The sequence below is a fragment of the Thermobia domestica genome, chromosome 13, assembly GCF_964235325.1.
Source record: "Thermobia domestica chromosome 13, izTheDome1.hap1.1, whole genome shotgun sequence".
In the NCBI taxonomy this organism is placed as follows: domain Eukaryota; kingdom Metazoa; phylum Arthropoda; class Insecta; order Zygentoma; family Lepismatidae; genus Thermobia; species Thermobia domestica.
The window spans coordinates 63,566,788-63,583,668 of NC_137466.1; the positions used below are offsets into that span (position 1 = coordinate 63,566,788).

General features: G+C 34.4%; 1 protein-coding gene across 4 annotated transcripts in view; it reads left to right on the plus strand.

The window, feature by feature from the left end:
• Nucleotides 1-16,324, plus strand: part of rhea (Talin_middle and talin-RS domain-containing protein rhea) — a 270,830-nt gene extending 254,506 nt beyond the window's left edge. For 3 of the 4 annotated variants that reach the window (XM_081735806.1, XM_081735808.1, XM_081735807.1), the window contains 3 exons: nucleotides 3,304-3,584; nucleotides 4,356-4,478; nucleotides 11,779-16,324. In XM_081735806.1, the coding sequence (XP_081591932.1) occupies nucleotides 3,304-3,584; nucleotides 4,356-4,478; nucleotides 11,779-12,154 (780 nt within the window). In that variant the 3' untranslated portion in view covers nucleotides 12,155-16,324. The remainder of the gene's footprint in view (nucleotides 1-3,303; nucleotides 3,585-4,355; nucleotides 4,479-11,778) is intronic. The other variant, XM_081735809.1, reaches the window with a different exon arrangement.
• Nucleotides 16,325-16,881: the final 557 nt, after the last annotated feature.

Genomic DNA, 16,881 nt, shown 5'->3' on the forward strand with positions numbered 1-16,881 from the left:
TATAAGGACTAGAAAGGAAATAAAGAAGTTCACAATTATTAATCCGATATTCTGTAATTGAGGAAGGAAATAAAACATGATAGAAATTAAAGTAAATTAATATTATGTAAGACTAGAAACTGTTCAGTTCAATTGTTCGTAATTGGAGGTGAGCCTAAAAGAAATAGACACCTCGAAAGTTCTACAAGAACAAGAATTTTAATAACATGGCTGAAACACTTATGTGGTTTGAATAGTATGTTTTGAAGTTTACATGGCTAAATTACAAAATGTTCCCTGTGTAATCCTTTTGTAAAACAGCAGAATCAATGCGGTAATCCAATTCTTTCCGAACACGTCTGAGCATGTGCATGTCAGCAGTCACAGTAGCTGTTGTGATGGATCGTTTAAGATCGGTTACATTTGTAGGAAGGGGAAGTACCAAAATGCGGTCCTTGATGTATCCCCATAAGATGTCAGACGATGTTAAACCTGGACTTTTTGGTGGCCAACATATCAGAGCCATGTTCTGGTCCGTTGAACAACCAGTCCAACACCGAAACAGACTTTCAATTATGTAATTTCTAAACTCAAGATGCCAGTGCGGCAGAGCTCCAGCTTGAATAGATACGAAGTTGTCAGTACCTTTTTGTAGTTGAGACAACAGTCACGCATGGGATATATGTTCAGCACATTGATATTTTATGAAAAGAAATGGCCCGTACATTTTTTTATGGGATCACCATCATCATAGTCAAACATGCTAATCCAGTGCTGGATGAAAACCCCTAATTCTTCTCCACTGCCATCTATCTTGGGCAGTTAAGTCTTACTCTACAATGCTTTTTTAATTCTGTCACACCACTGTGTATGAGAACGTTTACTAGGTTCTCGTCTTGTCCCTTTGTTTTAAGGAATACCGCACAAAAGCATTCACTGGTTAAATTCCTCACATGCTTCACTTTAGCTCTCGGGTTTTCAGTTCCCGATATAACGAATGCTGTGTTTATTCATAGAACTAATATTGATTCGTCACTGAAAATTAGCCGGTCAAGGAAGTCATCATTTTAGTAAATGAGCTGAGATGTACATTTTTTAATGAAATACTGCCTTTGGACTACACTGAAGCACTCGTTTTTATTAATTTAATCATGTACGTTTCCATGACATCTTATCGTCATCATGGGTACGTTGATTGTTAAGGAATGTATACATTTATTCATGGATACACAACTTTTTTTTTTCTTTCTTTCTTTTATCAGAAGAAAATACTATTATATCTCGTTAACAGCAAATAACACAACTATGAATTTCTTACTCCAGTAAATCGTTCCAAGGGTTGATTACTATTCTGCGTAATATAATACGTGTCACCTGGTTACGTGTTTGGTAAAATAATTTGTGGATGGACTATTTTAATACTGTACCTTTAATCTAAATGCTTACTTGGACTCGAACTAACGAAATAACAATGGATGAGTCAAGTGATGTCGTCACTTCCGCTTTCAGCGTAAGTGCAAAGATCTAAAACTCACATTTTCAGTTCCAAACAATATGTACATATGTTAGGTAGATAAAGCATAGGCCGGTGTATGTTCACTTTTATTTTCTTGTAAATTACCCCCCCCCCCCCCCCCCCATTAATTTTTGATCTATTTACTCTTTAAAGTTCTCTGTTTCAGAAACTTAAACAAAAATTGTCATTATCTCTTTCATTATAATGCCTGTATTTATAAGTCAATGCAAAATATGCTAACTGTTAAACCTAAACTATAAGAAATTTTCTCTATAAGAATGTTTTGTTATTTTATTTTTTGTACACACAAAGTACAATAATGTTTTTCTCCTAAGGACTGAAAAAAACATCTGTTACATGAGTTCGTGAAGCAGTGTAAAAATTCCTATCATTCACGTACCAATGATGATGATGGAGTCATCGAAAGATGTACAAATTAAATTAATAAAAACGATTAAGTGCAGTTCAATGTTAGTATTTCAGAATCATCACTTTGTTCATTTTGTTGCTGTATGCTCATGCAGAAAGAGTGACGGGTTATTTTGTTGATTTGATCAAGACTGTGAAGTAACTGTAACCAGTAAGAGAACATTAGTGTAAACGTTTACACAGATATTCCACAGTCTTTTGTGGACTTGAAGTTACAAACTTGAACACTTTGTTGACTTCTTCGGGCTGCGAGTCTAAGTCCTGTGTCCTCCGATAAAAATGGTCTCTCAGGACTTTTACCCTTGCACAGACAACTACTTTCCTCAAATTTCTTGCTTCGTTCGTAGATGGACTGCCTTCTGCATGTTTATTTGTACGACAATAACATAATTTGTTTTTGCAAATTGAAGCACGCAGGAAGCCATTTCTACCTAACTAGCGGTCATATTATTCGACTAACGTCAAGGATGCTCATGTCACGAGAATAAAGATTGTAAATTTAAAAACTTTCTCTATAGAACAGTACTAAATCCTTCCTAATAATACATAAAGTTTTCAATTTATAAAGCGTAATATGTCGCTTTCTTTTAGGCTAACCTTATATTATCTAGGCAGGGCATCACATACTCTATTATAAAAGCTTCTTCAAAACACTAAACTCGCACATATATTGAGAACCCATGCTATTGCTCTTTTATCATTGTACGTGGTGCATTAATCATCTGAATGGGCTGAATAAGATAAAGATTTACTTAAAAGTCGATCCCTTTTATGCCTGGATGAATTACTTATCGTCTGATTGATATTAAATAAAACCTTTGAAATGCCTTACAATTGAGTCGTCCAGCTGGTCAACAGGTAAGCACTACCGAACAAATTATAAGGAGAGACAATTTAAAACACTGCATCTGATGCTCATTCAACTAGTAAAAATACAGCTGTTAACTAAATCGAGCCTCCAGCGATATTTAGCGATTTTCGATTAAACAGACCTTGAGACGGTAGACGAAGCCTAAACCTCAAAGTTCAACTGATAAACTGGATAATCCCAGCTTTCTTGAAGTTAGCGCTTGTCTCGTTGTCTAACCGCACGCCTCAATGATGACGTCATAAAGTGCGGGAGCAGATTTTTACTCTGAAAGAAAAGACTGAAACATTTATGACTTTATTGAATTGCATTTTATTACTCTTTCTCTAAATTTTTATATTCTGTATTTTAGTTAAGTTTTCATTAAAATCCGGAAACGTGGTGGGAAGTATAGTGATGATTCTTAAGTAGTTATATCAAGTAATAAGTAGTATTATCAAGAATGATAAGTTCATGTGAGAGAAAACCATCCACAATACCTATTTCATCAGTTACGATTCTATTTGTATAGGCTGCAGGAAATGCTGTGAAACGAGCAACAGATAATTTGGTGCGAGCAGCCCAGCAGGCAATCCAGCAAGAAGAAGACCGCTGCTTGATTCTGAATCGCAAAATGGTTGGTGGTATTGCTCAGGAAATCAATGCCAGAAGTGAGGTGTTGCGAATCGAGAGGGAACTAGAAGAAGCTCGTAATCGTTTAACAGCCATAAGGAAGGCGAAATATGAGAAAGGAGAACAACCATCAGATACGGAAAATGAAGGCTATGGCAGTGGTTACGAATCTTTCACAAGGTGAGTGTATTATCTATCAGGTTACGTTGATTTAGATCAATGAAAAAAATAACCAGATAAATAAATAAAAATCCGCACATTAGTAGTATTAAATTATTTATTGAGATTGATAAATTAAGAAAACTACATATTATTGGTAAGAAGAAAGTTTTATCATGTACAATCTTTCAATAAAATAATCAGATTGTGATCTAAGAACCTTGTAAACAACAGCCGTCCCACACACGATACTTAAAACTAGTCCAAGGCAGGTTAACAGCTATAGGATAGGTCTGAAAGATCATGTAGAATTTATAACATTACAGCTAAAGATTGAAAATAATTAGGTCCTATAAATAAGTAATAAGTAGTGTATGTATCTATTATATTTATGGCATTATTGCGAATGTACCAATGCCCTACATAGGAAGTGTTCGAGTATATGGACATAGTTTTCGTCAGTGCTTCCAGTGTAACATTCGCCTGATATGAGTGAAAATAAAACAAGGGAAACTTGACATTACAGTTGCCGGGCCATCGCCTTTCCAGTCTGGAGCCCAAGATTGTGAAGTAATATATAGTGTTTCCTAATCGCCTTAATTAGTAAACCTGGCTATTTTTTTCCCCCTCTAATTTGAAGTTTTGAGTTTTAAGGTACCATGCGAGATATAATCCTTACTTCTAAATATAGTTTTGAGTAATTGTTAATTCATGTTACAGCTTTAGGATAATCCGATGGGAAAAATAGTTGTAAAACAATTGTGTAATATTTATGAGTGAAATGCTTTTCAGGTCAATAACCCCTGGTCGATTAGTGGTATGGTGGCGTGGAGAAGTATATCCAGGTGGTAGTAACCAATACCTTGCAGAGGGCAACAACTATTACGTGCAGTCACATTATCCGTCCTTAAACAGGCTAGTCGCAATAAAGCATATTCCCTTTGTTGTGCTGTGATGGAGTACTTGTGATGTCTTGAGCCTGCACTCTCCTAGCAAGATGCATTTCTTGAACCTATTTGCAAGAATCTCTTTAAATAAAAAGCCTTCTTTTGCAGATCGTGATTGTAATACTTCTTTATTTTTTTAAAAAATAAATTGCACTATTTTGGACTACAATACATGTGATGTTACCATGTTCGTTAGATAATATGTTCCTCTTTAAAACATAAGGTATCTAATGTTGACGCTAGGTAGGGTGAATAAACATTAACATAATAAAAGGGAAGTTTATTTATTTATTTAAGGAACGACAAAATATATTGCGATGAAACGAAGTGACCGGAATATGTGTAACGATTAGTCAGAAGTAGCCAAGTAAAATCATTACCTCAAAAAATGAATTTTGATCTAAAGCTTTGCAACATAAGATGATCGTAGCTTCCATACGATACCATTAACAGGTAATTGATTTGTGAATGTAATCAGCTACTGATGGCCACCCAAAGAAAGCTCAAATATTGGTGTGATTATGAAAACGATAGTACGATGAAAGTGTAAGACGTTGCGTATTCAACATCCTTTGGTGATGCATTTTAAATGATTCTGAACAATTGACTGAATGACGGGGACATATTTTTGAACTGCAAAAGACTAAAGTGATGGTTATTGTCAAATGAACTGTGTGCGGTATTGTTTGGGAGTAGTTGCAACGTATGAGAACTCGGAAGGCAATGAGAAATTAAGCAGTCCCTAAAAGACAAGCGCGAACGAAAAGTGTTGTTGTTATCTGTTAGGAGTAGGAAATATAGGCGTTTATAGGAATAGGTTGTAAGCGTTGAGAAAATAATAAAGCACTAGCCAAAAAAGAAGAAAAGGAAGAAAACAGGTGTTTATGTTGCTAGGGACAGTTTTAGGTGGTTGATTTGTAAAATGGAGTAAAGTTAGGTTTCATTCAAGAACGGATCTATTGACAATAGAGTTTGATAGGATTGAGAAATGTTATTAATTGTAAAGTATGATGGTAAGAGAGAATTTTAAGTGTACCAGTTGTAAAATAATAAAAGAGTAACAGAAGTTTATAAGTATGTTGGATCAGTTGTTTGTAACTTATGGGTTAGAATTTTTAAAGATTAACCTAAAAGAGTTGTGAAAGTGAATAGTATCTAATCTAATAGATTTGTGGAATAACTTAACCTAAGAGAATTGGTTGAACTAACCTAGGAAATTTTAGCTCCATTTGGCGCAGTCGCTCAAAGAAACTACGTTCAAATATTAGATAATCATGAAAGAAAGAAAGCAATGGATTGGAGGAAGATATGGATTTTTCTCATAAAAGGAATTACGGATCTCTCTTTATGGATAAAGCTACGGATTTCTCTCTTTTACGGGAGATGATCACTCGCAGGGCGAGTGTGGTGCTTTCTGGAAGATTACGGTGTGTTATAGAAGAAGGAAATAAAATAAGAATGGAATATTGGCTTTTTATGGAGTATTGTGAACTAAGAAGACGGAATGAGGAAATTGAAGATATAATGGATGAAATATGAAGAATGTTAATATGTATTTATGTTGTCTTGGAAATGAGTCTTGTATGGAATAAGGCGCGTGTTCGGAACGAGGCTCTTGAGATTGAAATCGTTATTACGGAATAATGGCACAAGCCATTTTGTGATTAGGCTTTGCCAGGTGTTAGTCTATGAAAACATGCCAAATTAAATTGTAGGTATATTTAAGATGGATTGGTAAATTAGGAAGCTATTATGTTGTTTTATGGATTGGGAATTGATATATCAAATTAGATAATATGTACGTATGAATCAGTTTTATGTACTTTTAATAATGTAAACGCTAGTTGGAAATTTGGAAGCAATATGAAATAAATATATCTGAAGTTATAAGTGAAATGATGTTTGGCTTGGTACATTTTGATCAGGCCTAACTCAGGATTAGTAGTGTACCTTGGAATATACGACTAATCCTGCGTTATAGATACAATTATGGTGAATAATAAATGAGAATAGTTTCTAGCACATTTCTAGTTTAAACGTTCCCCAAATTTTCTATAGAGTGACTTACATTATCTACAGTTTGGAGATAGTGGCATTACTTGTGACTTCTATTTTTATCTGCATGATTATGATGCGATTTGCACTTCTGATACTTTATAAGATCCTTTACTAATGTCAACCTCACATTTTCGAATTTTAGTGAATAACATGAAGATGAAATTTTAGAAAGTGAGCCAGATAGTGTCTACAAAATGCTATTAAATAAACTAACAGCAGTTTCCAAGCTTTCTCTTGTAGACCGAAAATTTGGATGCGGAGTTCATGACGTCATAATTATTGGGACTTAAATTTCTACACTATATGAAAGGTATTGGAAACAGTTATTAGTTAATATAATAATGTTTGCAGGCACTACAGAAGGTTGTTTGTTTTATATCCGATTATTTTTGATGGGTACTCGCCTTAAGAGATATCGCGTTGCCACCACCGATCACCAGCATTGTGGACTACTGGTATTGTGGTATCGTAGTTTCTATTGCAGCAAGCCCCGGCGCAGGACAGGCATGGGAATTCTGTCCCAGTCTTCCCTGCAAACTTTCCGTAGACCATCTAGGACAAGCTTTCCATGGCGCGGGTGGCGATGTTGAAGACATCGTTTCAACAGTCCAAATGCGCAAAAATCCATAGAACTGGCATCTGGGCTTTTCGTAGGAATGTCTTGGAACGATATGACTCGAAGCTTTGTCCATATGCATCATTACCTGGTTCGCGTTTATTCCATACAATTGTAGGATGTATCCGATAGATAGGTGTCAGAATGGAGTGTTAGAAGTGTCTTGTATTTACCCTCACGTTTTTGTCTACCTTGCGTATCATTAGCTTACCCTCATATCCGAATCCCATAACGACCATAAAGCCACGATCGGAACTTTCCCTTGCCCTCAATATCACGGTATGTGATCTCCCAAATGTGACCACCAGCAGTGAGAAAAACATATGACTCATCCATTGTGACAACTTTCTTACATTTAGAAGCTACCAGGTACTTGTCAAACAGTTCTGGCAGCTTCGTCTTACGTTCGGCAATGTGACACGGCCTTCCGCTTACACTTCAACCTGAGACGCTTGTGAATTGTTTTGTTCACAGTTGACGGTACGAGGTGGAATCTGTGACCCATATCACGTTGCGTCGGAGGATATTCTTGGTACGCCAATCGATGGATCCCCCTTAGAACCACGGGTATCACTTTACTTGCAGCACTTCTCCTGGTGATTTTCGTAGATGAATGTATCACAAGGGAGGCTGTTGTGTGTAACGGGCCACAATAGCTTTCGCAGTCGTCACCCCGAATGTTAACTCATTCTCGTAACACTGTTTCACAATGCGTACGTACGAAAATTTAGCATGGAAAAGAACCATTACGTAACCCTTCCAATACCGGTTGATTTTCGGCGCATTTGGTAACACTTACTACCAATACTGACGCACCTACAAGGTCAGACACAACACTGCTCCCTCCCGCAAACCCATAGTTCCAGCATGTTACGCCAGGTGGCAGCACTGAATTGAAAACGATCGAATATATAGCGAACAATCTTCTGTATATGGCTCACTTTCTAAATTTTTGATGTTCTTTATTATCTTTAACTTATTCACTAAATTAAAAAAAAAAAAGGATGAGTTTAGTGAAGGGTCTTAATATTTCACCTTCGGCGGTTCTGTTTAATGAATTTGTGATCAGGCGATGCACATAATTATTATTAATTGTTTATACACATTTAGCGATGTAAAAATTGTTACGGTTTTGTTAGACATGAATGACCACGGTACTCGAGTGTGAAAAGACATTAGCGGTCTATAAATCCGAACTTGAATGTCAACTGACAAGTGGCAAGCGATTTCTTGTAATTGGATTGCGGCTTCCACTGTTAGTGAGAAAAAAACCATTAATGACTCATTGTGTTCTCTTATAATTTTATATGTGATTTTCTTTTCGTAGCTAAAACATCGTGATCCAACATTGTAATGGTTGCTAATGCTACAGGTTTCCCTGACTTCTTCCGCGCTGTCGATACTCTGAGTTGTCCAATTTTGAAGCTTGTCGACTATAGCATCTGTGTGAAACTTCCTTGGTCATCAGTGTGTATGCTAGATCTTTCTACAAAATAGAATTAGATGATTTTGAATACGTATTAACTGATTTTGACGAGAAACACTTACTGCATTAGAGAGATCAGGTCAAGATTTACCATAGCTAAAGAAGCATTCAGCAAGAAAAGATCACTCTTAAGTAGCAGGCTCAATATTGGACGTAGGAGGAAGTTGGTCAAATGCTACGTATTGAGCATTGGACTGTATGATTCAGAGACTTGGACATTATGGAAATTAGAGAAGATATAACTAGAGCGCTTCGAAATGTGCTGTTGGAGGAAAATGGACAGAGAGAGCAACAAACGAAGATGTTTTAAAACGGATAGGAGAGAAGAGGACGTTTCTAGCCAACATCCTTCGTAGGAAGGCCAATAGGATTGGACACATCTTGCGAAGAAATTGTCTTCTTCATACCGCCATGGAAGGAAAGCGAGGAATAGGAAGAACACAACTGATCGATGATTTGAAAAATAGAAGAAAATATTGGAAGTTAAAAGAGGAAGCTGAAGATCGAGAAACTTGAAAGAAATATTTCCAGGCCTAAATAATAATAATAATAATAATAATAATAATCTGCCGAAAGGCAGAATACCTAATAATAATAATAATAATCGGATTGTATTGTCACATGTATCCATGTTGTTGCTGCATTGCCTTATAAACGAACTAGTAACTTGCAGGGTTCTGCCTGATTAAACGTTCCATTTGTGCTGGCAATATAACTTTTATTCCATCACTTTATTTCGTGTGCCAAGTATCACGGTTTAGACGGTTATTTCTTGGTTCGCTTTTATAAACATATGGGATGAAGTGTAAGATTGGAATGAACTTGAATGTGTGCTTTTTTTTTTTTTTTTAAGTACCATTTATATACATGTCCAAGTTTTGATCATGATCAAACGTGAATGTATTCTGTGTGTCCTATAGCATGAGCTTTTTATATAATAATAACAGGATATCAAACTCTCATGAATACTTTTACGTTGGTTCGTGCTATCTTAATTTTCTAGCTTTCATGTTTGTTAAGTTCTCTTTTCCTGTCCTGAAAATGTACTTTCCACGCAGTGTGAAGTTTGTTAACGTATATATATATATATATCATTTGACATATACTTCATCTCCTTTTTTGTTAAGGTAACTCCTTTTTTGTTAAGGTAACAACACTTATTAGATGTATATGCAATCAGATATCTGTTTATTTTCCTTCTATGAAATACATAAAGGGCATCACCAGTGACTCCCTATTTTTTTGACCGGTGAGTACCAGGGTCGATATAGGTATTTGGAGAACCGGTAGGCTCTGTAGGTCGCGAATAAGTTGGTCTCGTCAACTTCAAATGCAATATCCAGGTTTGCATATTTGGAAACTAGCGTGTGTGCCTGTCCTTCCGATATCCCCACTGCCCGAGGGGTCCGTCGGTCACCGGCAATACCTCCTTCCCCCCAAAGTAAACAATCCGTGCTGAGCCTTTTCTCGTCACTTCTTGTGAGGATTCTGCTGGATCTTTGTGGTTCATGGGTAGTGTGTATTATAGAATTATGCAGCAGAGTCAGGAGATGAGGGTTGACCCAAAGATCTCCACTGAAAGCCTCTCCAGTTGCGCACAGTGACCACAACACTGTCGGAACAGTCGATTGTTTCTTCGAGTCATATTTGAACACATCGAGACCAACGTATTCGTGGCCTGCAGATCCTACCGGTTTTCTACATACCCATATCGACCCTGGTACTCACCGGTCAAGAAAGTAGGAAGTCAACAATGCATTGGGTGGAGATGCTCTTTTATGTTAAGTGTGATGTGCAACAGCAACATGCGGAATGAAAAACAGGTTGCCTCCCAGAGTATAAGGAATATTCCTTTAGTTAAATCTAAAAACTTCCTAATACCTTCAGGGGTCATTGAAAGTAAACTCCTTGCCATCTTATTTTTTCAACGTAACTGTGGAATTTATTGAAATGTGTTTATTAGGTAAGATATGGAACATACAGATCAGAAGCAACAAAATTAATTGATAGGTTTAATTAAAGAAAAAACTTCGAAGATAAACATAACTATCTTTCATAAATACTTCTTACCTTAAAAGTAAAAACTCAAAATTGCTTCTGATCAATTCATATCTTCATATACAGTAAACCCTGTCAAGTTGGCCACCTGCTCATGTTGGCCTGGTTCGTCTTGAATCTGCATTCTCCCATAAGACATTCATTACTTATTACTCTGTGAGGGTGTAAGTTGGGCGCATTGAATTCCGGAAAATTCTCAAGGTTAAAGTAACCATCCCAATTGTCGACTATTGGCACCTGACGGCTTGTCGAAAGGTAGCGGAGGTTTTGAGATATGAATTTTCTTAAGATGTTCTCAAAACATAATTTGCTTCGAGGGAAACACTTGTAGCTCATTAACAAAAGGCAGTTAACTACAAAATTAGAATGTGCATACGTGCCAAAAAGAATAAAAGAAATACGTCTAGAATGAACCACCATGAATAATTATGTTCTTAATAACTATTTCGCTATTTTTCGAAAGTTATCTACAGAAAATATTGGTCACTGTTTAGTCAGTTCAGATGGAAATTTCTTACTCCACAGACAGCAAAAGAGCGATTTCCGATTTCGGTGTGTGTGTGCTCACTGTCAGTGGAAGAAGACGTGTTGAGTTCATGAATTCACAATGGATTCAAAACGTAGAAAGTTGAATAAATTGTATGTAAAGGAGAAAAAGGAGGTGTTAGATTTGATAGATAAAAGTCTGAGTCAGCTCTCATTTTTTTCTAGTACTTTATATTGTTATGATTACTCCATATATATTATATAAAAATAGCTGTCGTGCCATTGCTTATTAAAATTTTACAATCAAGTAATACTAGAAATCCTATTCTAAAAATACACCCTTCACACTTATTTTCTGTAAGTTGGCCACCTGTCGAAGTTGGCTACTTTTTAATGGAACCGATGGTGGCTAACAGACAGGTTTCACTGTAATTAGCATATAATTAACGTATTTTGTTAATTTAGTGTCGAACGTATGCTTTCAAAGATTAAAGTCACTATGTGAATTGATATTTATTTATTGTATTCTGTTTAATACTAAATAACATACTGTCTTTTTTTTAGGTATGAAACTAGATCATACGATACTGGTTTACCGACCAGCCCAGGATCCTTGTCGAATTCGCACATTTACAATAGCACCCACTCAAATGGTGTTGGCAATGAGGAGAAGATTTACAGTCCAGTGAGAGTCCACCAGCCTGCAGATCTATCCAATCAAAGCTTCTCGCCGTTGTCTTCCAGTCATAACTATTCGGGATCGTCAAAACACAGTTTCTCTGACTCAGCAACCCAAAATTATGTCACCTCCTCTCACAACGTTATGTCAAATAAAGAAGATGGTATTGAACGCATACTTAAACAGTCATCTCAACGTATAGAACAACGTACTGTCACTATGTCAACATCATCGAAGTCGTATCGTCTGGAAGAGAGTTAGGAAAACTACAGTTAACCAGTCTATTTTCTGACCCCAAAGCAGAGAACAATAGTTCGTAAAAGAAAAAAAAATAATATTGAAGGAAAAAAGGGGGAACGAATTTATGTTTGCCTTATGTCGAATTCTCATACGAACTATGTGGTGCTACTCAGAATCCTTGTCTAGGCAATTAGTGAACGTTATAGTTATTAATATAATTTTCGTATATAGGCTAATTAATTTGATACAATAGTGTACACCAACTTTAATCAAAACTAAATGAATACGAAATAAACAAGAATAGATTTCTGTAAGAAACTGTTTTATAGCTTATTGTTGAATGTTTCAACTGAAGAAAATATATATAAAGTCCTTTTATAAAATGAAAAACATTTTTCTGATTTTATTTCAATTTTAACGATAGTGTATTTTTTTATTGATAGCATTTTTTTAATGAATTGCATTAATGGTGAATAACTTAAATGTATATGATACAAGTAACATAAGCTTCCTAGCGTATCCATTTTTGTATGAAATAAATGCACCTTCGAAAATAATTAATTGATTAACGTTGGTGCACGCAAGTACAATTTTTCATAATAAGTATAATTCCCCACACAACAACAAGAAATAATGTATTACTGCTGATTGAATTTTCCGGTTTTTTTAATAATCATCGATACTTTGTTCTGTATACAGAAAGAAATTATATAGTGTGTAACCCAATACTGTTAGCGTTTTGCAGCAATTGGGTAACATATCATTACACATAATGAAAGAAGCAACATATCATTTATTTAATATAATTTGTTTCGTTTTGTCAATATTACAGTAATTTATTATTATTTTTTTCTTTCTTTACGAAGACTCAATTCTGAGAGTCATGGTTTTATGCAAACGATAGCACAGTTGCAAGTTACCAGTTTAATTAAGGTAACTTCATTTGAAGAGCATAAGGTGTATTTCAAGTAGATAGTTTACTTGAAGCGACGGTTTTTTGGTGACTATGACAATAGAATATTTTATGCTGTATAATTGTGCTTTTGTTGTGGTAAAAAATATATGATGTACAGCAGAAATATCAAAAGCTGCAGTCACTTGATAATTTCTGTAAAATATATTAACACCTAGTCAGTGGGTTGTACAGCGAGAAGGAAGGAAAAATTAGTTTATATATACTGTGAAAATCAGGAACTGTAGTTATCAACCATTCCTTTCTTGAGAAATTTACAGCTACACACCTTGAGTGGATACTGTTTGTGCTACGCTTCGCATGGGTCAAAAGAAAAATTAAAAATTGGCTGAGAATGAAAGATACGTTACCATGCAAACAGCTTTTATTCTTAAAGTATTTTTCCACTAATATTTTAGTATTTTTCATATTAATTTCTATCAGCAGAAATAGGTAAAAATACGGGGATTAAAATTTCATTGTATAGAAGAAAGTTGTTGCGTTAAAAGTAACTGTAATGAATGTGTATTATTTTGTAAAGAATTTCTTGTAGATAACGTATATGGTAGGCCCTACGTCAGAAGTCCTTAACATCCTGCCATTAATGCATAGTATTGCTTTCTGGACAAGTTAATGTCTTCTTGTCGAGCAATACTGCTTTATAGTATGTTCCTAGCGGATCAAATGGATTGCCATATTTAGCAGTTCTCAAACTTCGTGTACTTGGTACTCAGCCCTAAAGGTAGAGCATTACATTAGAAATAGTAATTGTGAAAGATAACATGTAAATTTGACATTTATTTTCGTTTTGAAAGGGACTTTGACTAACATCCTCTTAACTTTGTTTCTTGAGGATGTGTCGTAACAAATATGTATGAAAATTACGTAAAGTATCAAAACAAAACATACATTATGTGGTCCACTTTCACAATGAGATGCTAAAATGCTATCTTCTGTGCCATGACATATAAAAATGCTTTATTTGAATTCATATTCTTACGAATTACGATTAATTTTATTTTCTAGTACTGGTACTTAAAGTTTTAGGACTGTTTCCAAATTTAGTCTTTCGCGCTAGGAACTGTGTGTGCCATCCAATATTAGTAACCATTAGTAATAATTTTTTCGCCCGCTTGAAATTTTGTTATGTTGTTTTGTCTTTTTTTTTTTTTTTTCTAGTAAAAAAAGATAACAGTAGAAAAGATATTTGTGTGGATGATACATAGAGGTAGTGATTTAGTATTACATGTGTACGTATCTTTTGTACAATGAATATTGTGTACGCGTTTTATTTTAAACTCTTACTGTCTTCTTTATGTGAACAGCGAATTTTACTTAATTGTAATTAATTTCACTGCTTGAACATTTTATACAATATATTTCATGTTAAATATATATATATATATATATACAGTTCTATAAAAAAAAATATTTTTAATAACTTCCACTTAGAAAAAGAAAGGTATGTGCAGATAATAATGAAAATATTTGAAGGGTTTTTTACTAAAGAGACGTTGATAAATTACTGACTTTAGTGAAATCCATTTTGGAATATACGTTGTTATAAACTACATTGTTAAGGTGAAGAAAACTATTAATGAAATGATTTTGTTCCATTTAAAATATATACTAACATTTTTCAACTTGATGTATTAATATAAAACAAAATGCATTTGCTAAGTGGAGTGTGGTTCATTTTTAACATCAGAGGAAAACAATTCCGAAATAATTATTTCTGAATGCGTCAATTATGCCAACTTTATTGAGAAAAGAAAAATCTGATTTTAAGGATAATCTAGAATAGGGAACCCAGTCACCATTTTAAAAATATTTTAGTAAACCAAGAGGTAAAATTGATACTTTTAATATGCTTAGTCGTCCTTGTTTCTGTATTAAAATTATACCGTTGCTTACTGTCTCTTATTAGTCATTGTCATTATATTATAAATTCTTCACTCATGCCAAGAACGTCACAAAATGATACATCAAGCATCTTCGATTTTTCTTAACAAAATTGATGTACTTTTTTCAATGCTGTCGGCAAGAAATGAATGTCAATACTCTTGTAATTATGTTTCCCATAGGAAGAATGCGCTGAACTTGCAGCGTTTTTTAATTAAAATTCGATCGAAATTGAGATTCAAACCTGAAATTGCCTCATATCTGTTTAAATTAGGAATTCCTCTATATTGTTGTTATTAAAAAATCTATCTATGAATGTTAATAAATTAAAGTCTTTATGTGGAGTTCATGAAAAGCATACGTATTTTCCATGAATTGAAATTAGGAGGAGGAGAAGCAAGAATTTCTTAGTTAAATCGCCGAAAGCTAAGAAAGAAATTGAACTGTAAGATATGTTACTTAATATAAATAAAATAAAACATAACAGCGCCGTCCACGATTAGGTATGTACTTATATATATGTCACGTTAACACTATACAAGAGATACAGAAAGAAAAGTATCAAATTAAAAATTGAAAGAGCACTTCATTAAATCTAAGCTTTACTTTATAATATTAAGCCAAGCATAGAATGAAGCAGCATTTGTAAGCTGCTCTTGTTTCGAAATGGACCACTCTCCACTTCCAAAGGGAAAACCAAATGTAAGTGTCCTTAACAAGTTTGGATCATGGTTTCAGTAGTAGAGGTTGCTTTGCAAGTGAAACTGGTAAGAATTTTTGTAAACAAGTGAACCGCGTAGTTGGAAAGCAAATGGTAATTTTCAGAAAGTGTTTAACTGTACTGGTGGATATAAATTAAACGACTTTTAATAAACTAATTATAGAATTCCACATTGAGGTAACAATTTTTGAAAAATGTTACCAAATTTCATAATTTGCTGCGTTTTGGACAGACGTTGAATATTACGAATTTAAAATGCAAATGAAACACCATATATATTCTGTCACTTTTACATTATTTTGCAAATTTTACGCAATTGATTATAGGTTGTCAGTAATTTAGGTTAGCCTTAAATCCATATTAGCTTAGTTCAGTAATAACTTTTTTCGAATATTAAACTCATTCACGGTAAGATATTTCTCCCTTAAGTAACGAAACAATAAACTGTTTTCTATGTTTAGAATATTTTTTGTTCGTTCAATCAATTGTACTACGTTGCTGGAATTCAGAATGTTGAAATATAAGTTGCCTTAAGTCTAACATAAATTGTTCAACGGTGTAGATTGGCATCACTTCTGCTTGTGAATTATGAGAATTACATAGATTAGATACGAACTTTGAGTGTGCTTCATATTGCTTTTTTAAAACATCGTAAAATAATCTTGTAACGTTAGTCTAGTGTCATGGATATAAGAAATGAATTCCACAAGGAAAAATTGAAATCTAAATGTCGTGTAAAGAGAGCAGAATGATTGTTTTTATTTGACAGAAAATTACTTATTATGCATTGTATAATCATCCATTTAATATTTTCAGGTCGTCCTAATATAGAAAAAAATGTGTGTTGATCGTTTTAGGCAATATTAACAGTTAATGCGCTTTTAGTTCATAAAATTGTTGTTCTTATCTAAGACTGAATATTTCTGCTTCTCACATCGCTGTGCCTGCTTTTCATTTATAATTCTAATTTTTAAAACAAATCAAACTGTAATGCTGTTGTGAGTGGCCTTTGCTTTTATTCTACTGTTCCGTGTTTCAAACCCTCAGGGATATACAGGCCTCTTTCTCTGTACATAATAAATGTATATTAACATGTTAAAACAAGTGTTTTTGTTTATATACGTTAGAAAGCAGCGTGTGATGAGAGTTATTGAGGTTTGTGATGTACTATGC